Source organism: Lichenostomus cassidix, chromosome 3 (genome assembly GCF_008360975.1).
Source record: "Lichenostomus cassidix isolate B80296 chromosome 3, HeHo_3.0, whole genome shotgun sequence".
Lineage (NCBI taxonomy): Eukaryota > Metazoa > Chordata > Aves > Passeriformes > Meliphagidae > Lichenostomus > Lichenostomus cassidix.
Genome location: NC_139483.1, coordinates 68,746,331 through 68,770,656, shown reverse-complemented (window position 1 = coordinate 68,770,656; position 24,326 = coordinate 68,746,331). Strand labels below are relative to the sequence as shown.

Below are 24,326 nucleotides of genomic sequence, written 5' to 3'. Positions count from 1 at the left end.
TTTTTCTAAAACAAGACATAGGTTATGCATCCTGTATGAGCTTTCAAAAAGAAACACTTGCTACATACCAATTCATGTTCAAGGACTGACTGCAGGCAGAATAAGGATTAGAGATACTTTATTGTCTACTAATTACATTGATCACTGTTTTTCCACGTGCATGTCCTCCTTCCAATTTCAGAAAGGCCTTTGGAACTTCAGAAAAAGAGAAGACTTCATCAATAACTGGTTGAATCTACAGAAGAAGGAAAAAGTGTCATAGTATTAGGAATAAAATAATGTATCATTCTCACACTTCAAAACTGTATGAACAAAGGGGGGAGGTTTCTTTAAAGTATTTAGGACAAGAAGTTGCCAAATACTGTAGCCACTAGCTTTTAAGATTTTTCAGGAATACCTCTGCATGCAGAAGATGACTTTCTGCTGCTCTTTGCCCATGTTTTGAAACACTTCTACCAGCACAGTTTAGAGCCCTTACCTGGGGCTTCTATCACTCTACCACCATGCAAGGCTCTAACTTGCACATCCCTTCAAAAGTTGACGCTGGTTTAACTTTTTGTTGTCTACAATGATATACTGAAAAAAGAACATTTTTTTTCTCATATTTCTCTGGTTTTTTTCTTAAACCCAAGAATTCTCATAATGTCAAGTATTGTAAAGATACCTATAAAACTGATGCCTATCTGCATCAGTACATGGCTCAGTACCCCTAAAAGACCACAAATTAAGTAAAACAAAAAAAAATCCACCACCATTTGTTGCTGAATCATTTAGCTACACTTGAAAACTCAGCCACTGTGTATTCCAAGAGGTATAAATCATTAAGCCCAGCTTGCATCAACTGCTACTTTGGCATTAATTTTGTAGAGTGGCCTTCTGGATTGTTTTAGACTAATTTCTAACAAGAGCAGTGAAACTACTTATTCACTCTCCCCATTATTGACTAAGGAGCCTGAAACCTCTATAAGCATTTTCTTTAGATATCATAGTGTACCAACAGACGCAGAAGAAATTCCAGCTTTTCTGAAAAATATTTGTCACTGCTGGGAAGAGGTTTTTTCTACTGTCAAGTTCTGAGTCAGCATTCCAAATGCCAAAATAAGATCTGTATACAAAAGTACCTCCCACACCTCTACCAAAGATCTGCCTACCCTGAGGTCGGTCCTTTTCCCTGGATTCCGTAACATGAGCCCCAGTGCATGTTCTTGCACTGATCCTAATCCTCGTATCAGAGGAAAACATGACCAGAGGAGTCTGGAGATAGCTCTTGCAGTGAGGAAGATTTGAAGTACCAAAGATCCAAACACACTGTTTTCGATGCTAGAAGATCCTTTTCACTTGTGTCAAAGAAAAAATATATTCAGGCATTTTCCTCACAGCTGTGAGCATGCACCCTGTCTTGTTGAATACTCCAGCACTGGTAATTTCCCTGTGCTGGCAGGACATGCACCTTGCTAGATGGAAAAGCAATACAGCAGCTATAAGGACACAAACAATGTGCCAGCATTGGAACAGTGCTGTCTTTCAAAAGGCCACCTTGCTTTTACCAGAAGACAAAGGGTTTGCTTTAGACTTGCTGCTTAGAAGGTAAGAGTACGGCACTAGCAAGGAAAGGCTAGACCACCCAGCACACTCCCCAACAGCACAACAAATGCTATCTGATAGTTGTCCATGCTCAGGGAGGGCCTTTACTCAGTTCTCTTAATTTTCTCTTCATTCATACACTGTCCTTACCTTGACATCCACTCCTTGCACTTATGTAACTACTGGCTTTACTTGTATGATAACTAACAGTAATCCAAGACATCAGTACTCTTAACTTGCACCACAGTATCTTCTAATATTATCGCTGTATTTTCCTTTTTATTTTGTCAAGGCAAGTTTAGCCATAGTGTGAAACTTTACATGGCAGAAAATCAAGAATGAACGAACTCCCTCCAAAGAATGCATCAGAATTAGCAGAAAAACCACTTTAAGAGCAACTGTGCAAATAAATATAGTCGCCAAGTGCTTCAAACTTGCCATGCAGCAAGGTACAAGGCTGAATAATTTATTTCCCTTCTGCCTGGACAATCTCTGTAAACCAACCTCTGGCAAAGTGAGTAGTAACACACAGCCGAGGAGCCACAAAGATACCCCAGCTGAGGAAGAAATGTTGGGTATAAATTATCGTGTTCAAGACAAACTCGTGTCTAGTCAGCATTCAGCACAGAATGGAAATGTTGTCTTGGACATCAGTGAAGTCAGGGACGTGGAGCCAGGGCAGCAAAAACACTGAATTAGACAATGGTTTTGGGTAAACTGAGCATCTGAGTGCAGCTGCAGCTGCTGTGACTGTTAGCAGAAGGAACGTGCTGCTCATCAGTACGGACTGTTTTGAGGAAGACCAGCCCTTGCTTTCACAGCAGATGCTTGGGAAAACACAGTTCAGGAACCTTGCTGAGCCAAGCACAAGGGCAGCACTTGTACAGTACCTATTGTTAGTGGCAGTTGCATACAAAGCCGTGCTTCAATTAAGGGGAGAAAAGCAGATACAGAAACTCAGCCTTCTGGAGCATGGACACAGATGACCCTGACATGGCAACAGACTAGGAGGAAGGGAAAAGTATTCAGGGAAGAAAGCAAAGCAGCAGCACAGGAGATGTAAAGTGCAAGGGATTCCAGAGAAAGGCAGAAGGTAATTTCAGCCATGTGCAACAACTGAGAAAACATGAACAAGACACTTCACTGTTCTGCTACCCGCAGTCCCATACTGTGGGTTGCAGCTTATAACCCTGACAGAGTGAGGTATGTTACATCCTCAGCCTGTTGAGTAGAGTTCAAAGCATTGCATTTGAAAAATGGTGACACAGTGATTCAGAGGAGCCCTGAATTCACAGTTCAAAACACCGTGTGTATTGCAGTCACCACATGCTCAAAGCCCATCTGCTACATTGATGTAACCTCTAGCTTCATTTAAACGCTGGCTTTAGGCAGTGCTATAGAGAGACATGAATACTGAATTGATGATCCTGGCAATCTAGAGCATTAAACATTTTATCTGGCTGGCTGGACAGTCCCATTGTTTGACTAACCCTGAAAGGGCTGACCATGTTGCAGCACAGTGATTCACTCAGCCTTTACCATAATCCACTGACTAAGATAAAATTTCTTCCTGTGAACAGACAAACAAGTAGGGGAGCGTCTGCTGTTTGTTGAATGTGTGATAATAAATGGAGATTAACTGGATAATAAAAACACTGCCTATTTACAGCCACGCATCAGTTCCTTGCCAGAGGACACCTATTTGTTCAGGGAAAAGGGATTAAACTAAAGTCTGGGAGATAAAGGATTACACATACCCACATTGAAATGTTTATCTGAAAACAGATTGGGCCTGAAAGGTATTTTCTTCCTCTTCATTCTCTCCGATGCAGGACATACTATAGAAATGAATCTCAGGTCTCTTGAAATGAACTCATGTGTTTGGAAAAATAAAAAGAATAATTGCTGATGCAGATTAAGGCTATCCTACACACAGCAGAGAGGTGGTATCCCAGCCACTCCAGCTCTGAATGCAGCAGGCAGTGAACAGCACTGGCAGGACTTGACTGGTCAGCAGGAACACACTCCTGCTCATGGCAAATTCAGGCCCACCCTCGGAGGTCCCATTTTCTGTGGTAGCAAGAACACAGAATTTATTAGGAGGGGATAAGTGAGAAAACATGAAAGGAATGGAGACAGTTTTGACCCTCATAGTAGCAACAAGTCGCTCTAGTAAGTGTGGAGCTTTTTCCTGCCACTGGAGGGAGAGCAAGAGCCTTGAAATTCTCAGGAGAGGGATGAACTGAGCACAAGCCGAGTTCAAAGCACAAACGGATAAAAGTGCCCTCACTCAACGGATAGTGACAGTGCACTGGCTCTCCCCCAGTTCTGCAAAGGATGGCCGTGTCAGAGCTGCGGGCAGCCTTGGTTGGGAGAGTGCCTCCCTCCCAGCTGCTGCCTCTGACAGTGCATCTCCTTCCTATGCTCTGGTGAGGCTGCTCAGGCTCCTGTACATCATCCCTCAGGAAAGGCACCTGCACAGAACAAAAGCTGGGATATGCTCCACCAGACATCCAGATCCTCCTGAGGGCTTGCTGTAATGGAAAAGACCTGCCTGATGTTTTGACTAGCTGAGTTAAAAGTTAAAGGCTGTCTTTTCCCAGAAATTACCACCATGACCAAATGCGGTCTATGAGCACAAATGCAGAGCTTGGTAGTCTCCTTTGGCCTTCAGTGAGTCTCTCATCAAGGTCAACAAGAATCCTGGAAGAGATATCACTAAAAAGAACAGTCCTTGTCCTGGAACTAAACAATTGGTTATCCATTTGTTACTTTACTGACATCCCATGGGGTAAAAAAAATGCTGTTTTGGGACACTCCTGCTTTAGCTGAGCATCTTCTCTGCTGTATTCATGTTCCATGCTCTTTGGATCTTAATCTCACCCCTTTTTTCATCCTTTCTTCTCCATAAAGTGGCATGCAACAATGTATGCTGAGCCTCACATTGCTTGCCAACAGTTCTAGGGTCAGCCCTCACTGAAGACAAAGACTGAAGTTCTTACCTTCTGGAACAGCTGGCTGTGGTCATGTGTTGTACAGGTAGCTTTGCAACTGCACAGTACTAGCATAGAATCATAGGATGGTTTGGGTTGGAAAGGACCTTTAAAGGCCATTCAGTCCAACACCTCCTGCTATAGGCAGGGACACCTTCCACTAGACCATGTTGCTCAGAGACCAATCTTTGAATGTTTTGTAAGGAATTTCTTCCTTGTAGTGTTTTTTGTTAACTTGTATTTCAGAGCAGATGCACTTTTATCCACGACCACATTAAAGGACATCAGGTACATGACATTTCTGTCCCAAATACCGAACAGAAGTAAAACTGATCCAACAATACACCCGTAAGAAAAATGGTGCTGCAGTGGTTAAGATATGGGAATGGAAGGCAAGTGTCCCAGGGTCTAAATCCACAGCCATCTTACCAAAAACTGAATTATCAGGTCTTATTTGTTTGGTTATTAAGCCAAAGTATGTTCTTTCATATCAAATCTCTAACAGCAGCCCACAGGAACTCAGAAGTATCATGTACAATTATTAAAATGCTAGCAGACAAATCCCAGTTAAGCAGGCTATCAGGGTACACTTCAGAGTATAAAAAAGGCTCCAAAAATCTCTTGTTTATTAATTAGCCCTGGCAGAACAGCTTCTATAGAACACAGTGAAGAGCAGTAAGAACCTGGGACAAACCCAGAACTGCAGTGTGTGCCAGCCTAGCCCAAGTTTAAATCAGTAGAAATAAGGAAGATCCTGGGTTTAGTTATGTACTGTATCACGCTGAAAAACTGTTAACTAAAGGAAAGATCAATTCATCTCATCTGGAATTCCCTGTCAGGCACATTATTGGTAATTGTCCTGGTATTTATGCTGGTAAAGCAATCTGGGGCAATGTCACCATGTACTTAAAACAGAACCAACTTTAGTACAGTTATATATAAATACATATTTACATATGAAAGCATATCATATATAGAGATTAGAAGATTAGTTCTGCATGATCCACATCTTCCCAGTCTCAACAAACTAAACTCACAATAGACAAGCGCTTCCTTGTTGACCCCACACTTTACCCCTGTACTAGGCACAATTCCCTCTTACACTAGGGGCTAGAGCTCAGAACACCAGGACTGACTTTCAACACAATACACATCAGGTTGAGGGAACACATCTGATTAAATGCCTGGTAGATGATAATGAAATTTTTCCAGACCTCATTGTGGTGCATGTGAATTTATATACTCAAACTCTATCTCCCACAGTATGCAAAATTTCCATTAGTGCCCTTCACAGATGCTTTATAAGGTAACCACACAGCACTTTTATAAAGAGCATAAGCAAGCTACCATGTCCTGCATGAACAGGAGCAACAATGTTTTAATAAAAATCGCAGTGTTTGCTGGGTTTTTTGGTGCCCATGACAAAATGCAGATAGAGGTTCTTTTTGGAAGAGAAAGGGCTGAACAGAGCTTTTGGCAACCCCTCCTTGATCAACATCTCTGTGCTCTAGCCAACCAACCTGGCAAGCAAATGCACTGCAACAAGAAAACACAAAATTAAAAGTAAAAAAAAAGGTGCAAGCTTTGCAATTTAGCATGAAGAAAGATGGTCATCAAAACAAGTGTGAGCGACTAAAGAGAGTGGGGAGAAGGACTGACCTCTAGTTAATTTAGACATTTAAGTGTAGAAACCTCTGTATTTAGGCACCCTAGTGCCTTTTTTAAGAAAGACTAGAGCAAGCACCACCCAAGGCTTAGTTCTCAGATACCTCAGGATACTTTAGCACAATCAAAAAGTCTGCAATTACTCTAGAGAAGGTCACATGTATAGATGCCATGTTTGGAGAACATTCAAGGACTCAGTGTTACATTCTCTGTTTGATATTCATATAGGTGAGAGACATGCAGTAAGAGTGCAATAAGGGCCAGGGAAAAAGTTACTTGCAGAACTGTGTAAGATGAATTAGAAGCAATTCAATACACACAGGTTAGGATACAGAGTCCAGAAGCTGTGATGACCTACACTAGCAGTAGGTGTAAGCCATCTTAAATCATGGCCATCCAAGCAAATCTCAAAACCCATGTCATGTCAAAGTGGACGCACATATCTATTTGTGTTATTTACTTCCTGAATAGCAAAGACTAGCAATAGAAAACAATTGAATTCCACATTTCAACAAGGTATCTCAGAGCGAATCACCAAAGGTGGATAAAGGGCATTAGCCCTCATTAGTAGACCAAGAAATTATAGCAGCAAAAGGTTTATGTGATTTGTTCAGCATTGCACAAGAAGACAGCAGCGGGGCCACAGAACAGTCAGCACCCTGCCCTCCAAACCATAACAGCAGGTGCTAAGTCCAAAGCATCCAGTGTCTTCAGCAAAATGTATAATCAACAATACTCAAAATTACATTAATATAGGCATGCACTTGTTCTTCCTATGGGTACCTGTGCTGGAACATCTATCTAAAAAACAAATATCGGAGAGAATGATCTATTAATTTCGTGATTGGAGACTGTCTGCCCTTTAGCCTTCCTTCCGCAAAAACAACTTTCACCTCTCAGCCCATCTGATGCAACAATGCTCTCAAGGAAAGAGCATTAAGTCACCAGAAACACTGCACACACACTTGTTCTGCATTTAAATAGCCCTGAATTAAAATGAAAATGTCCCATTTCTGTTGGGCTGCATGTTAACCCACATTCTATCATGGTTCTGCAGGAACACACAACACACTCAGTGCTCCCCCTTATGACACTATGGAGCCTTCTGAGCCTGCCTTCCTCCAGCAGACTTTATAAAAGGCAAAGTAAGAGCTCAATTATGAGTTAGAGGCTTTCTCCCAACTTAAGTACTTCAATGAACTGGGCCTGTTTTCACCAAGAACAAAATGATACGTCTTTAGGAGAAAAATGCTGGGCAAGCAGCAAAAACCAAAAGTGTCAATGTTAAGTCCACAACACTGACCACAGATACACCAATTAAGTCCTGACAAGCCTTCCAGTGATGATGCCTCAGTGAACAGTGTGCCAGCAGATCTGTGTCCTGAATTAAAGGCTCTGTTGATTTCAATTGTCTTTAGATGAAAATTGTAATTCACCAGGAATATTCTACCATGGAAAGAGATACAGCAGCTTCTGACATGGGCTTTGTCAACTTATTTGGTGGAGCCCACATTAAGCCAGTCCTTACTGGGTCATAATTAACTGCTGCAATTCAAATCACAACAGGCATTCTCCAGCAGTTTAGAAAGTAGCCAGTATCTCTACAATTTGTCACAGAAATACTGGATTTTCCCCCTGCCCACAACTGTTACGACAGCCTCCCAACCCCTCAGTCTTGCAATACTCTCTTTGCAAGATGTCCAGCTGCAAGGCAGAGAAAACAGCTTGTAAACAGAAAATGGTTTTACAGTTCCCAGAACTGACTGATGTGCAGGTAAATTACACAAGGAAAATTATTCTCCTTCCTTGTACTACCAACTCACCAAATACTCTCCTTCTCCTCCCCATTAAAAAAAGTCTATCAAAAGAACTTCTCCTCAGAGCTGACATTTTGCAAATCTCCATTCTGACCTGCAAAGATCATCCAGGTGAAAACCATGTAACTTTAAACAAAATTGCTTATTCTTCATCCACTGAAGGACTGAGAATCCTTTTGCTTTCACAAAGGGAGATGATGAACTCATGAGAACTAAAAATCTGTCTTGGTGCAGAAGGACTATAAGGAGAAACACTGTCAAATCAAAATGATCTGAAAATGTTTCAGAGGTATGCTCTTTAATGCTTCACTTGCTGCAACATTATCTCTTTAAACCATCATCTCTTTTTAATTTCCTTCATTTAATCCCCCCTCATCACTTATTCCTGTAATAAAGCCTCTCATTTTCAGGAGCTTTCCAATTGCTCTCTTATTCACACTTCATACAATCTCAAAATAAAGATGTCTTTAACAGAAAAGACTGAAATTTCAAAAGAAAAAATCTACATTACTCGAAAATATTCAGTTAAAGCTAACAAGTTCAACTATGTGAGCTCAATTTGCTGGCTTCCTCATGCATTCTTGATACACTTCATAGCTTTGTGCTTTTTTACCTCTTTATTCTTTCCCATTCAAACAGAAACATTTATTTTCACTTACTTATATGAAATTGTGGTACAATTTCTCCAGTAATTCTGTCCTGCCTTTTTTTCCAAACACCTACTCTTCTGAATGGATGATCCGTCCATTTAAGAGAACTCTTGTGTCTAGACAATAAAGGTCATAGTCTTATTAATATCTGTCTAAATGGAACACAACTGGGTCTTACAAAAGCCTGATGACAGCTCAGATGTTTCCAACATTGGACAAAATCAAGTAAAATGCTGCTAGAATAATGACTCTGCAGACAAACAGGCTGACGTTAGGACCTGTTTTTGCACAGAGAATAAAAGAGCAAGCAAACATCTTTGTCCTCATGATCATCTTACAGCCAGAAGTACATCAGGACATTCATGTATGTATGACGTACATTTGAAGTGGCATTGCAATTCACCTGTCCAAGTTATTAAGCAAAGAACACTGATTAAGCCCTATCTCTATTGCATAAACAGGTGTTTCCCAAGAGGCTTTCAGGAGCATATTCTGCATTTGTTTTGCATACAAGGTAGGAGCAGAACACAAAACAAATTGCAACTGGCTGAGAACAGGACAAATGGTGAGAACAACGACAAGGACATTTCTTTTTCTGAGACACTTATAATTTAGTAGTGTGACTGAATGCAATCACAGGATGAGGACTGCCTTCTACAGCTTCTTTCTTGACCATAGGATTATGCCTACAGCACTGGACATAATAGAAAGCAGGGAACTTTTTATTCTTAGCAGCAGCCCTGAGGTGGCAAAATAGAAGCAATCATGTCTTAAGCACCACAGCAGTTTATTTACTCTTTTCCAAACTCTGGAACATACTACATACCAAAAAAGAGGGGAATCAACACACAAACTTTGAGAGATCTAAGTTTTACTAATACACACAAATTTTGAGCACAGGATGGCAGTTCACATACTGGAATTATCAGCAGTCATGGCAGACTCTGCATACTCTCCTGCTTAGCTACCATATAGAAAGATTAACAGCAGTTGCCCGTATTCTCTACTCATGGAAAATTTCATGTTGCCAAAATTCCTGAAGAGGACACTGCCGAAACCTGTATCATCACACAATCCAAAACACAGGGAATCCTCTGTTCACTCCTGCAATATATTTTGTAACAAGCTCATAAGCCTGAAAAGATCACAAAAGCAGACCATAATCTATCTTGCTTTTCCCTCAAGTCCACTAAGATTCCCCATAAGCCTATGAATGCTCACAATATTCCAAGTCACTGTGCTGAATTAGCACAAACATCATACTTTGCAGCACTGAAATAATGAAACACAAGATTCTTGTCACCACTCTGCCAATGGAGATCATCTATTACCTGCAATAACCAGAATATTCTAGTTCTGTGCACACTATGGGCAGGACTCCCAACCACTCAGGCTAAACAATTTTGCATATGCAGATACAAAGCCATGTTTATTCTGACCAAATGAACCAAATGAGACCTATTAAAACATAATTTTCATACAGAGTTCATATTAAATGATTCCCACTGGCAAAAATAAGCAATCACTGGACATTACTCCTCATAACTTTGTAAGCCTTATGTTTTTAAAAATGTACACTCAAGAGGGAGAAGGCACAACAATCTTAAGGATTATGATCTCCTAAATTCCATGCAAAAGGCAGAAGTTAGAAACTGGAACACGTTGATTTTTAACTAGTTTTCCTCACTGAGACTCTCATAACATTCCCCAGTAGTGACCTACACCATTTTTGAGTCCAAGCAGCATCTCTTTCAGCACATATACCCAAGTAAGCATTACTGACATACCTTTCCAGAATCAACCAATTCTGCTATTGCATCCAAACTTGGGCCACTTGGCATGAAAAATGCCCACCGATAATGGACTCCTTTTAGGAGATGCTGCAAGAAAGATCACAAATCTATTAAAAATCATAAGAGCAAACTGAAATGGGAGCTAAAACCAATGACAGAATCTCTAGAAAAGTAATTTAAGGAAAAGACATGGAAATTATATGCTAGTGTCTGAAAAGAATGGCACCTAAGCATGTGGATTAAATGTACAGACCAGGATGCTGTGTTACCACAATAGGATCAGGGTGAATTTTGTGTCCAATTGCACAAGTCAGCTAGTAGAGAAAAACAATTACCTTGTCTCTGCAGCTAGAAACAGCACTATTTGTTACATAAGAGAGAAATGTACACTCACAAAGGGGGTGAAATAAACCCAGCAATGTGACATTTAGAACCTTCCATTTTAGTGTCAGTGATTGCATTTTCCACCATCATATCTGCCAAAGTCATCACTGTCCAATGACAGATGGCAGCTCACATAAAAAGCATTTTGGGAAAATCTCACACACACAAGTCAAGAGCATCTCCTCTGAGTAAGTCATGACAAGAATAAGAGCCATCATCTGCCGAAGAGAGATGATTTTTATATACGGCATAGAATCCTCTTCATTGTGGAAACATGCACACTGAGAAATAATATTACATTATTTCTTCCCAGCCTTTTCATTTTGTTTTTGGGCTTTCTTGCGAAAGTACTGCTGCAGGACTTAAAATCTCATTCATCCAAGCCTTTCCAGGAATACCATAGCAACTGCTTGAAAAGCATTCATTTGGAAAGCAAGTACTGAAGTGTAGGAAAGAAAGAGAAAAGTTCTAAAAAGCCCCACTGATCTGGCCACTGGCACAATGTTTTAAGATACACTTATGGAAACTAGAAAAATCAGTATCACCATCCAGACACACGAACATGAAAGAGATGAAAGACTTCCTAGCCACCCTCAACCACTCTTATTACTCTCTGGTGCTGGAACAGGATGAAGAGAATCAGTCATGGAACAATGTTTTGAGAGAAAGCCTTACCAGCCTACAGCAAGTAACAAAATTGCTCTTACTTCAGTGAGGCAGGGATTTGCTGTGTTTACTATGAAACCCTGGCTGTCAGCAGGACTCACCAGGCCACAACAGAAAGCACAATAAGGAATCAAACTTCAAAGCTCCCCAAACTACTCCATACACCCAACAGCACCAACCCAACCCATTTCTTCTCAGTGCAAGAAAGAAACAAAGAATAGCAGTGCCTCTCAAGCATACTTAATGACATATGAGGACAATGCAACAGCTGCCTCTACATGAGCTCTGTGACTGACATCTAAGCCACAGAAGCGGTCACTAAAGTACTACAAAATATGAAAGTACATAGGATTTTGTCAAATACCTTTAAAGTTTTGGAACCAACAGTGACTCCTGTTTGCAACATGCCATCAGCTACTCCAAGTCTGTCCATGTTGATCAGGAAAGGTGTCACTAAGGTAACATATGTTGCTCCTGACCATTTCTTCAAAAGATCTAGTGCCCACTTCTCAGTGGATCCACCAACATTATCTAGGATAAAATCAAATCTGCAGACATATAAAGAACAGGTTTAAAATAATTATATGGGAAATTAACTTCACTGCAATTAAGCTAATTAAAAGCAGAAATCGGCTATAATTTACATTTTTATATGTCACTGCAATGCAATAGAATTATTAGCCTGCAAGATTGCAGCAAGAAAGTCCCAAGACTTCAGTAAAGTCCAGGCTATTTAACAAGTACACTTAAACTCCAAAAAGCAAACTTAGATGCACTACTACATTCTGTATTTGCTTAAAGCCTTCTAGAGCTCTATCTCTTCAGCCCTCCCTCAGAGACTACTGGCATAATCTTGAGGTCTAGCACTGAACAATATGGTATGTACATGTGAAAGCTAGTCTGGACTTACGCCCTCAGCTAGGAACAGCTCTTGTACATGCTGTACTCACATGAAAGTCAGTTCCAGTGGCTAAAATTATGTAAACAAATTATTCTACTAACGTTTATTTCCTCACATCTTTTCTGTGACCCAATTCTCAGCTTCACTTCTCCAAGTCTTTTTTGAGCTCCTTATTTGTTCAGGGGCCATTTTACCTCTCCTGACAGCTCTTTTCTTCACATCTACCTATTTAACATTAAACCTAACAATGCAAAGGATCTAAAACCTTCCCTCCATGGGATGGGTTTATGCAGCCTCTGGCAAAAAGCCACAGTTTCAGTGTTCCTTCTCATTATCCCAGCATGTGAGCATGTAAAGGCTGAATAGGGCAACAGGGAGTTATGCACCTGTTCTGTTAGATGTACAACTTATTTTCATCTGTAAATTTCCAGAAATCTCCAGATTGCAATAGATATGTCTAAACACATACCTCTAATCTAAATAACCTAAAAATAAGAGGGAAAATACTTTATGCAAATTAAATAGAAATGTCCTTATCTCTCTGGAATGATAGTTTTCCTGCCTGTCTTCCAAGGGTGTGATTTCACGTTTAAATTTCAGTTAATGTAACCATTAGCTGCCAACAAGAGAAGATCATGAGAACTAATGCTCCTGGAAAAAGTAGCTGACTATGGGTTCTGAAGAGTCAGTTCAACTGAAAAGGGGAGGGAAGTAGGAACATCCCTCTCAGTTGAGCTGACTGATCAGCCTAGTTGCATCATTAAACTGCACCCCAGGACACTGCTGCTGCTATCTCTTAGAAAGGATCACTTGCTAGAATGGGTATTTAGCATTTAAAGTGTTGAACTGCACAAAGGCAAATTTAGCACTGACTGCAAAGTCCATCCTGCCATACAGACAGTGTCACTACCCTCACAACTGCCCTCAGGCCTGCTGACCATCACACTACAGTTAAAGGGCACATGGCTTCTTAGCACAGTTATCAGTAAAATTCTCCCACAGATTGAGCAGCTTCTATTTCCCCTCCCAAAGAGTTAGCTCAATCTAGTTAAAAAGAGCAGTGTAAGTACCATATTGAAATACAAGTCACAGTAGACTACGTTTAAACAGATGGAAAGATTACAAAAGCAAGAAATACTTCTGTTCTAGAGAAAAATCCCAGGCTAGTTTAAACATAGCTGCTGTGACAAGATAAATGTGATTGTTTGTCAGAGGCAGCTGTACCCAATGTTACAGAAGAGAAATTTACTCCCAGTTGAGTTGCACAGTGGCAAGTCACTGCTTCATGATATAGTTCTTCCCTCTACAAGATTAATTTTATATTTACCAGCCTCACTCAGGATTTCAGAGTGCTATTTTAATTTATTCATGTACTGTATATTATCCAAGATACTTGGATGGAAGCTACAAAACTGTTTACATCACAGTCATTGAAAAGAAACACATGGAAGTGAGGTTGTCTCCACAAGCCCAATTACCTAGTTTGGTCTAACAACGGAATCTGTGCTGGGCATACTCACTTGCAAACTGCACTCAATAAGGTGAATCTGCTTTACAAAATAATGCTTTAGAAATGGGGAGGGAGACATGACAGAATTCTGATAGAGTCAAGAAATCAAAAGGCAGAAGGTCTGACCACCAACTCCTTCATCTCAGTATTAAGAAACACAAACACTCACAAGGGTAATGTTTTAAGCTGCTCTTCCAGATTTCCAGATTTATAATCAATCACATCATCTGCTCCAAGCTTTTTCACCAGTGTGCTGGCATCATGAGAGCAAACTGCTGTCACATGAGCATCCCAGGCCTTCATTAGCTAAAAACAAGTATAAAAGAAAGAAGTCCAAGCATTAAAATTTAGTGAAATATTGAGAACAATTAAAAAAGCCAAAGTCCTATTATATTTATATAACAAATGTGCACTTTTTATAGGGAGTGGGGAGACTGTTCCAATACGGGATAATTCGTAACAAATATCACAGACAAAATAATGGCTAGAATTTATCAATATTTAAGGTGGTTGTGGGGAAGGAGGAGTTGGTGTGAAGGAAGGAACGTGGGGTTTTTCTTCTAACTCGTTCTCAGTTTGCCATCTGAATCTGCCAGCTAAACATACACCAAGAGGTACTGTCCAAGTTTCCAATCTACCAAACTGTCACCAGAGCTACCATTAAATATTTTTAAATATGCCCTTAGGTTAAGTACTAGTAACAAGAAAAAGAAGGAAATCATCTCTGATTTACCACAGGGACCATATCAGGTTATCTTACACTCCAAAAATTACAGCAAAGTAAAGGATTTTTGCTAGTTATTTACCTCTTTTGGCATCTCATTTTTTCATTCACAGTAATACTTTTTACCTTTATTCTGGATTATTAATGCAGTTTATCCAGGATTAATCAGTTACAAACTCTAACTAGTCAGTGGCTGGTCAGCCTTTGATACTGAAAGTCACCTGCTTTATCATGGATCAGGCAGATAGGATACCACAAAAAGTTCTGCTGTAAACCTCTTTAAAACCACTGTATTTATGGTCTAGTAACATGGAAAACAGTGATGCAATCACCCAACTTCCGTATTTTTTTCATATTCTTGAGAGAAAGATGTTTCAGCATAAGATGACACTGATTAGAATCAAAGGCCCCAAATTAAATGAGAGCATGAAAGAAGACATTCCACAACCAATGGATCAACAAAAGAGCATGTTGACTTTCCAAAGTTTAGAGCTACCGGAACAAAGACAGACAAAAGGGTAGCAGGGCAAAGACAGTGAGAGAAAGTAAATCTAAGCCTCTGTCCTTTACATTGACTGCACACAAAAGCCTGGAGGCCTCTCACATCATTTGACCAACTACAGCAGTTGTGGTAGGTACATTCTCCATCACTTTTTCTACTCAAACACCAAGTTCTGTTTGTACTTAGAACACAGAGCTGAGTGAAAGATAATGAGAAGAGGCTACATATTCCAAGTTACACCAGTCACAGACCTCCTGCACCCAAATTGGAAATGTGATCTTACACACAACTCCTTTCTTTGAAAGTCCCTGCTTCCTACTTTTAAAAAATGCAACATCATAAATGGAAAGCAAAAAATCTGAAAATACTTTACTCTAGGAAATATCAATCAGCTCAATCAGACAGACTGATCAGTAGCTTGCTATTTCTCTATTCTTTCTCTCAATTCCCTTCTGTTATTTTTTTTCATACTAAAACACTTGAAGATTCATCCTGGGCATGCTGGTTTATATTACCTGTACAGCAAATGTACCAACTCCTCCTGAAGCTCCTAATATTAATACTCTGTAAGAGAAAATTAAAATATATTTAACAGTTCTTTAAATAAATTCTAGAGTAACTATGTACTCTCATTTTTATACATCTCTAACACTTAATCATTTTTAGCAAAAGATTGGTTTTCTCATTCAATGTTATTCAAGAGTGGTTAACTGTTCAGCCAGCCAAAAATGTGACTTAAGATTGTTGATCATGTGTGTTGTGCCAAAAGCATTATCTCAGCACAGCTGAAGAGACTTCCTCATATGTGCTTTCCACTAAATGCAGGCAGTGGAGCTGTCAGGTGGTAACATTTATCACCCCAAACCCCTCTACCTGTCCTCACTTTCCCAACCATAATTGTTTCATTTGAGACAAAATCAATTAAGAATCCTCTCTGTCTCCCGGACTCCACTGTCATATCTCCTAAAGAAAAAGCTCCTATTCACCAAAATTTTACACAAATCGGCCTTATCTAAGAGAAAAAGTAGTTCAGTATCACATTATTTAAGGCAACTGTGAACTGCAGAACATGTGGCCATATTGCATAACATTTATCTAAAAGACAAAAATACAATTTTAATGTGAAGTACCCTCACCATTAACAAGTTTACATTCTATTAAATTAAGATAGGTATCTTTTTCTTTCGAAAAAAAGCAGTAGAATTTTTCTACTTCTTTCCAGTACATCTCAACAAGGCCCTGTAAATGCCAGGTTGTGGAAACTGGCACACAAGCAAGAAAGTGAAAGACTATATTATCAAATTATTATCAATTCAGAGTTCATTTTAACTGACCACCCTAAATTTAAAAAAAAAAAAAGAATACAAGTTTACTTGCGTGAGGACCTAACTGCTACAAGCCTAATCACTGTTCAAAAAGTTCATTAAATAACTAAACATCAGAAAATGAATTAGTAAGAAAACCTTGCAGCTCAAGTTGCAAACAGTGCTTGGACCTTGGATCCATTTGCCAATACTAGGACAATAGGAAGATCCAAGATGAAGTCCTGGCACAGGATTGAGGAACATCATGTTTCTTAGAGTTTCTGTTTGCCAGAAAAATCTCAGAATCTTCAGAAGCTGGTGACATTCTGGTTTTAAATCTCACACTGAGGGATGTTGAAGGAAATTGCTTTTTACAGCACAAAACTGTTCCGCACAATCTGGAGTCTCAGTTTACAAAAGTTCTTTGAAGTAGCTTAAGAGACTTGGCTTTGGTCACAGTATCCATTTCAAAATTATTCTTCTTTTTTAACTGATCAGATTCTGTTCCCTCCCATTTCACTGATCCAAACTGCAAAATTCAGATTAAGAATATGCAACCACAATGCCTGCAGCTTTTAAATCTGCCAAAATGTACTTATCCTCAAAACCAGGCTTCTAACGACAGATGCCTGGAGCAACATGCATATTTCAAATTTATTATACTTGAAAATGCTCTGGGATGCAGCTCTCAAGATACTGGGTTAAGCCCATCTTTATCCTTAAAAAGGACAGTCAAAATGAAATCCTTTCAAAAAAACCTTTTCAAACCACCTTTACAATTTTACTCCTTAGTTAAAGGGCATTTCTTCTGCTACACATTTTGGGGAAAGCTGTCATCTTCAAATGTACAATTTGCTCAAAGGATTTAGGTAACATTTTCAGTTTGGGGAGCAGCTTGATGAGGACTTTTTTTTTTATTTTCCCCTTCAATAAAAGCCCTCAAGATTCTTCAGGTAGAAATACTTTCCAGATTCGATTTGTTCCTATGCTATATGGGCTATTTTCTACCACATCTTCTAATTATTACAACTCTCTCCACACATTGTGACTTCAAGAAAGCTCTTCATTTCCGAGACAAACTGCATTTGCCCAGGAGATCTGTGTGCAGCAGCTCAACAGATCAGCATTTTTACAGCACTGACAACAGCAAGACACACAGGTAAGTGGGGAGCATTTGAAGGTGCGGGACCTGTTGGGACAGTATGGAAGGACCACAGATAGTGGCAAGTGCCCAAGCAGGAACAGTTTTGTTTGCACTGCCTCAGGAAAACACATCATAGAAAACACATCATAGAAACAACCTGCTTTCACTGCAAGGGTGAGCTCAAGAGTCAACTAACATAGAAGTAACTATGTGCACCAGGGAACAAACTAACAAACCATCTGACCTGGACAGAGATCGAAGAGAACCAATTCTTTCAAAGGAACAAAATGAACATTCGTACATTCCCTTCTGACAGAGGCACAATATTCACCAAGCCCTCCACGGGGCTCTAGCAGTTCAAATGATCACAGTCAGCAGATCTCTCCAGATAAGCATATCATGAGATTTTAAAATTTAGCCCTTCTCCCTGGGCCCTGCTTGATACTATGGTGTGGTCAGGAACAAGCATCAGAGAGGCAAGACCTGGTTCAGCTGTGTGTGCTCCCCACCAGAACACAGAGAGGGTGGGGACTGAGTGGACAGATAAAGGAGTAATATTTTCTCCAGATTATAAACTATTAATAATTTTCAGTGACTGAGTTACATGCAAGATAAAAACTGAATAAATGCATCAATTTTACATAGTTATAAAATCAATGTATTTATTGAATAAATATATCAATTTTATTTAGATATAAAATTATAATTCACTTGATTATGCCACCAAAATGTCCCCAAGAGATTTATTCTTGGATCAAGAAGTGTTTGCCCGATCAGGAAGTCTTACAACCTACACTCAATTTGTACTTCTCAACAGATAAATGATGAAATAACACACAGACATTGAAAAAAATATTTTCTTGGGGCATTATACCATTCAAGTTTTCACTGTAACAATATAAACCAGGAGTCTACATTTGGTAGCTTACATTAAACAGAATCCAGCATCTCTGCCCAGCATACATAAAAGTCTAAGATATTGCCTCTGTATTTACATAAAGACTCTTACTTCATGGCAATGTAAGCACTTTGAAGAAGCTCTCAAACTGTCAGGTTTGTTTTTATTGTGCATTTTGTGAATACAGAAAGCAAGATACTTGACAGCTAATGCTGAGGAAGCAAAGCCCCTTTCTACTGCAACAGGTAGGTCAGTGGCACACACGAGAAGCTCTCCAGGTATCCACAGTAAACTTCAACACAACAGAGTAATTCTGAACATTTAGGATAGTAAGAACATTCACTTTTAGCTTGTACAAGAATATTGACATTAATTACAGTGGTACAGAATAACAGCTATGGAAAAACTACTAGAATTGCAGTGAGGCAAGAGCCTTCACAAACAATGAGAGCACACTTCAGGTAACTTGTGAAAACATAACCTGTGAAAGTATGTGGAGATGGAGCAGATAATCTGTCAGATCAATGTACAGCCAGACACTGCACTATTAGCAAGTATTTCTGGTTGGCCCACACTAACACCTTAAAAGAGGCAGAGAGCAATACACACCAATAGAAAAATCTCGCTGCTCTTAAGATGTCTTAACACTGCAAAAAACCATCAATGAAGTAGCTTTCATCAAGGAATACAGCTGCTTTGTCAAAATAAGATACATTTTCGTGTGCATGTAGACCCTTCTACATAACTATGTACATACAACTACAGGAGACAAAAAGACCAATATAAAATCACATATGTTGGTAAATTCTTACCAAATATATGATCTAAAGAAATTAAGAAAAACTGCATAAATTCTTGTATTTTTAAATTTTTGTCTTGAGAGTTTATGGAGTATCATTTTGCAGAGCCCCTTCAATGCATTTTAAATACTGCCCTACAAGTAATTTTTCAGGGGAAAAAGGGTACCATCACATAAGTCATTCACTGATGGCTTTACAGTTCAAAATTTATAGATAGGAAATATAATATTTTTAAAGTACATTAAAATGGGAGTTTTGCTGACAGAGCAATTAAAAATTTATTTGGAACATAAAACTAAATATTAAATGTAAAGACACACTACAAATGCAGTTTGGATTTTACTGTTAACAATCTGAACACTTACCTGAAGATTGGAAAGACACTTTAAACAAGGCTAGGCTATCAATGTATCTTTAGGTTAATTCTATTTACATGTGAAAGTTAAGATAATAAAAAGTCTAAATACTGAAAAACAAACAGTAAGGTGATCTTGTCAGGAATTTTATTACTAGTTGGAAGTTAATTTCAATGATGTCTCTTTGAAACTCCTTTAAATTTTGCAATTTCATTTTCTCAAAACACTGTTTATCTTTAGAAAAAACAGTTACTCAATATTTTCATTATGAAGGTCACCGTGACACATGAATAACCATTCATCTGATTGTCTTCTAAAGATGTGGGTGAAGAATTTCCCTAGATCTAGTGTCTTTTGCAATGTGTTGCATTACAAAGTATCAGCTAAGATAAGGTCAGGCATCCAGACTCCTACTGCCAATAATTACTTTATGACCTGAATCTTTGACGCAGCACAGTAATTTTAACCACTATTTTTCAACTCCAAAAATAACCTTTAACAACTATTTTTCAACTTCAAACGTTTTACTTTTCCTCTTATTTTCATTATGAAGATCTTGCTGTCTGTTTACTGAAACATCCAAAGGTCAAAATAACTGAAAATTTCAATTATCAGGAGAAAAATGGTATTTACTCCAATCTTTCTGTGCATTTTTCCTTATCTGCTATTGTCAGATTAACAGACTGATAAACAAAGTCAATTTTTCTATTTGATTGGCTGCTTGTCTTGCACGTTCTCCTCTTCTTGTCTGCATTCCTGACCTCATCAAAGTTCTGGTCTGCAGGTCAAGTAAGAGTTAGTTCACCTGCTCATTTTCCCCTAAAAACCTGGAAAACCAGTCTGTTCCAAATGGCTCACAAATGTAGGAAGTGAGTCAACTACATCTCTGTCCTTGAGAGGGCTTTTCAAGTTGCCAGTGAATTGCCAGTATAACTGAGAGGATATTACCTTTGACTATCTGTCCTAACAGGCAAAAAGGCAAAGTCCCTATAAATTCCTGGAGATAACATCCTTAAATTCTCTATAGAGCCCACACATTAGATATACATTGGATTATCACAGAATGGCCAGGGCTGGACAGGACCTCAAAGATGATCTAGTTCCAAAGACCCTGCTGAGGACAGTGACACCTTTCACTAGACCAGGCTGCCCAGAGCTCCATCCAACCTGGCCTTGAACACTTCCAGGGGTGGGGCATCCACAACTTCTCTGGGCATTTTATACCTCTACATAGCGATATCATCTGAGCCTCCCACTAAAGATGCTTCCCTCGGCAGTTGTGAAGACTGAACTCAGCATCCTCCAGCAGCTGATCTTTATCAATGTCATGGTATAACAGTCCTTATCACTGCTGGACATGTCTTAGAAGCAGCTCATCAATATGAAAATGAAAAACTCCAGTTTTAGCACCAGAACTATTTACTTACCTTTTCCCTCTACAATTACTTTGGTTCAGTCCTCCCACTTGGTTAAGTGCAGACCACGCAGTGAGACCAACATACGGTAAGGCAGCAGCTTCTGTGTGACTGAGACACTTTGGCTTAAAAGATACCTGAAATAAAATCATTTCTAAGTCACACAGCAGTTCCTATGTGACACTGAAATATTTAAGCAAGCTTTACTGAATTGCAGATTGTGTATTGCACATTTTCAGCCATGTTCCTAACTAGCTGGAGTACAAATCAATCCAAGCACTAAGAAATAAAGTTACTTAGAGACTGAAGAAGAAAAATGCCAGTCTTTACAGATCTGGGGTTTTGTCTTTTAGCCACAGTTTTGAAAGCTTACCTCGTTTCCACTAGCTACCACAAACTCTGACAGAGTGCCCTGTTTCCACGGAGGAATTGCTGCCCACACCTAAAACCAAACAGAAAACAACAGTCAATTTTTGTAACTTTGCACACAATTGTATGTACACAGATGTTTCCTTTGTTAAAGAAATCTTTTTTCTAATTTACAGGATGTCTTCACTGTTTAGCAGAAACCAGTTTTAGCTTACTTTACACCAAAAAAAAAAAAAAAAATCACAAAACTGACTAAATGAAGGACTGGAGGGCTATGTAAATTACACCATTGCACTGTGTATAAGACATAATTCCTCAAACCCCCTAAACTACTCCCTTGCCAGTAAACCCTAGATTAGAGGATGGCATGGAATCAGGATTTGCTATACTAAAACTGGTGAAATGTAAAAGGAACTGGTGAAGGTGAAAGCAAACAGTATTAGTATTTGTGTGAGCACCCATGAAGTGCTTCTTGGGTTAAGCCAAAGTTCTTACTCCAAGTTACTGAAGAAAAACAGAAACAAATCCCTTCTTAGAATTCTATCTTCAATTAAAAACAAAGCAGCATTGTGAATGTGCACTTATAAACAAATAAATTCTACTCTTACTACCACTGAAATGGACCAAAAGCTAAAACACAAAACGGAAATTAACTTGCAGAAGCAAGTCACTGAAAGACCACATTTTTCAGAGAATAAATGAAGGGAAGAAAGTATCCTAGGTATTTACTGCCAGATAGGCCTTATTAAGACTACAACAGCATTAAAAAAATAATTAAGAGGAAAATGAATGCTGAACATCTCATAGCTTGTTTTAACTATACACTTGGGAAAAAAAGTAAAAGAAGAGATTGGTGGTATCACCTCATCTCCAGGTTTGAAATAAGACACAGCCAGTCCACATTCCATAACAACACCAGAGACATCTCGGCCAAGTGTGAGTGGAAATTCAGTCTCGTTGGTTTTGAGTTTCAGGGGATCTCGCTTCATATTTAACGCGGTTGCACCATAACCACCTGCAAAACATGGATCAACCACAACATACCACACTGAGTGTTCATTTATTAACTGCACAATTCCAGTTAGAAAGCATTGTCTATACATAATGTACCTCATTCATGTCATAACTGAGGCATACAAAAAAATCTCCAATATTTGATACTTTTACAGATTTTACAAATAAAGTGCAAAACTCATTCTGGTTAATTCACTTATAAAGAAATCACTCTCCATTATAAAGGTATTTAGTATATGATAACACTGTCAGTCCACTGGAAATGCTGCAAGTGCTCTGTTTTCCAACAGCATGATGTAGCTACAGAGTCTAAAAGAACTCCAAGCTTTCCATTTGTCTTTTCAAATAAAGTAGCGTAAAAAATATTAAGGCATATCTCCTGAGTAACCTGGACTTCTATTCAGTAAGCAACAGACAAATGATGTAAAGTCTCAGAATTACACATCTAATAGCTGTGCTCAACCTAAAAATAGCCTGCATTTGGGCATGTATGCCTGTTCAAGTGTTTGGACAAGTCTTCCTAGGGACCCCATCATGCTAGAAAGTGTCTTAACAGGAATCCTTGGATAGAAAATGTCCCATTGCCAAGCTCCCAACTATATGCAAAGATTTTTTAAAAATTCATCTATTGGAGACCCAAAACACAGATTACAGCTCTGTCAGCGGGCTTCCTGCTGACATATTTGCTTATTCTACCGAATCTTTTTCTATATGCAAGCACTTTTACACATGAAATATAAGGTAATCTACTACCACAACTTCCTTCTCATGTTTCAAACCTAGAAATTGAGTAGAAATATCAGATTAAATGTATCAAATACAAAGAGCTGGGCAGTGAAAGATACAGATTTCCCGGGTGGGATGCCAGCAGCTCCCCAGGATGGGCACGGCACTGAACAACACGGTTTGCATTAGGTCGCACATGCCGGCTTGGCTGTAGCTTGGACGTCCAGCGCCATTCACCTCAAATAGATGGGAAAATCCATCTTCACTCAGGGGCAATGCTGCTCCTCGGACGGGCAAGTCTCTCGGTCAGAGAGCAGCACCAGAGTCACTCAATTAAAAGTTCACCCTGGCAACACGCACACTCTTGTCAGTGGCTTTTTGTATCGTTCTTCCCTAAGACCTCGAAAAAATCTTTTTGTATCGCTCTTCCCCGAGAACCTGAAATAAGTTATGCTTCCAAGAGGCGGCGGTTTTGGACAGGGCTCGGGGAAACACGTGTGTCGAGGCAGCCCTGGACACTGCGAGGCAGATGTGTGCGGGGCAGGACAGGCCCTGGCACCTCTCCGAGCGCCGGGGTGCACCGGAGCCGCAGCCCCAGCACAGCCCTGCCGGCCCGGCAGCCCGGCCCGCCTGCTCGGCCTCGCCACTTACTTCTCATGCTGAGGTCGATGGGGTTCAGGCTCGCGGCGTGAACCCGAATGATGACCTCGTTCGGGAAGTGTATGATGGGGAACATCATGTCCCTGGTGAAGCGCAGCACCTCGTTGCTGCCGTACCGGTCTATGACCCAGCTGGGCATCGAGACCCGCGCCCGCGGAGAGGAGCGGAACCCGCGGGCCGCCGCACGCCCGCTGGCCCAGCGCAGCGCCCGCCCGCCAGCCGCTCCCCACGACAGCATGGCCGGGGCAGCCGCGCCGGGCCCCGGGATCGGGATCGCGACCGGGATGAGGCTGGGCTCGGGCTCGGGCTCGGGCTCGGGCTCGGGATCGGGCTCGGGCTCGGGTTCGGGCTCGGGCTCGGGCTCGGGATCGGGCCGGGGCCTGCGCTGGCTCTCCCCCGCTGCCCTCGGCGCTCAGCCCCGGCGGCACCGCAGCCAATGGGCGGCCGCCTT

General features: G+C 40.2%; 1 protein-coding gene across 4 annotated transcripts; it reads right to left on the bottom strand.

Moving 5' to 3' along the window:
* Positions 1–101: 101 nt before the first annotated feature.
* RTN4IP1 (reticulon 4 interacting protein 1) lies at positions 102–24,219 on the bottom strand. 4 transcript variants are annotated; one of them, XR_014850989.1, is made up of 11 exons: positions 23,867–24,219; positions 22,339–22,490; positions 21,480–21,548; positions 21,119–21,243; positions 15,705–15,753; positions 14,133–14,269; positions 11,917–12,100; positions 10,497–10,589; positions 8,719–8,825; positions 8,066–8,153; positions 102–235 (listed from the first exon to the last, which is right to left on the bottom strand). XR_014850989.1 is itself a non-coding variant. In XM_085056240.1 (9 exons), the coding sequence occupies exons 1-9, from the start codon at positions 24,111–24,113 to the stop codon at positions 119–121; spliced, it is 1,173 nt and encodes a 390-aa protein (XP_084912366.1). In that variant the 5' UTR covers positions 24,114–24,219; the 3' UTR covers positions 102–118. The 4 variants fall into 4 exon arrangements, 2 of the variants coding, with proteins under 2 accessions (XP_084912366.1, XP_084912367.1); XR_014850988.1 differs by lacking the exon at positions 8,066–8,153; XM_085056240.1 differs by lacking the exons at positions 8,066–8,153; positions 8,719–8,825.
* Between the last annotated feature and the right edge of the window lie 107 nt (positions 24,220–24,326).

What these genes read in the sequence shown, in the direction of transcription:
- RTN4IP1 (XM_085056240.1), bottom strand. Translation starts at nt 24,113, where the DNA reads ATGCTGTCGTGGGGAGCGGCTGGCGGGCGGGCGCTGCGCTGGGCCAGC. An exon ending in ATTTCAAACCTGGAGATGAG is followed by an intron (nt 21,549 to 22,338) that starts GTGATACCACCA and finishes GTTTGGTTTTAG; the next exon opens with GTGTGGGCAGCAATTCCTCC. An exon ending in TTGGTTCCAAAACTTTAAAG is followed by an intron (nt 10,590 to 11,916) that starts GTATTTGACAAA and finishes TCTTTCTTGCAG; the next exon opens with CATCTCCTAAAAGGAGTCCA.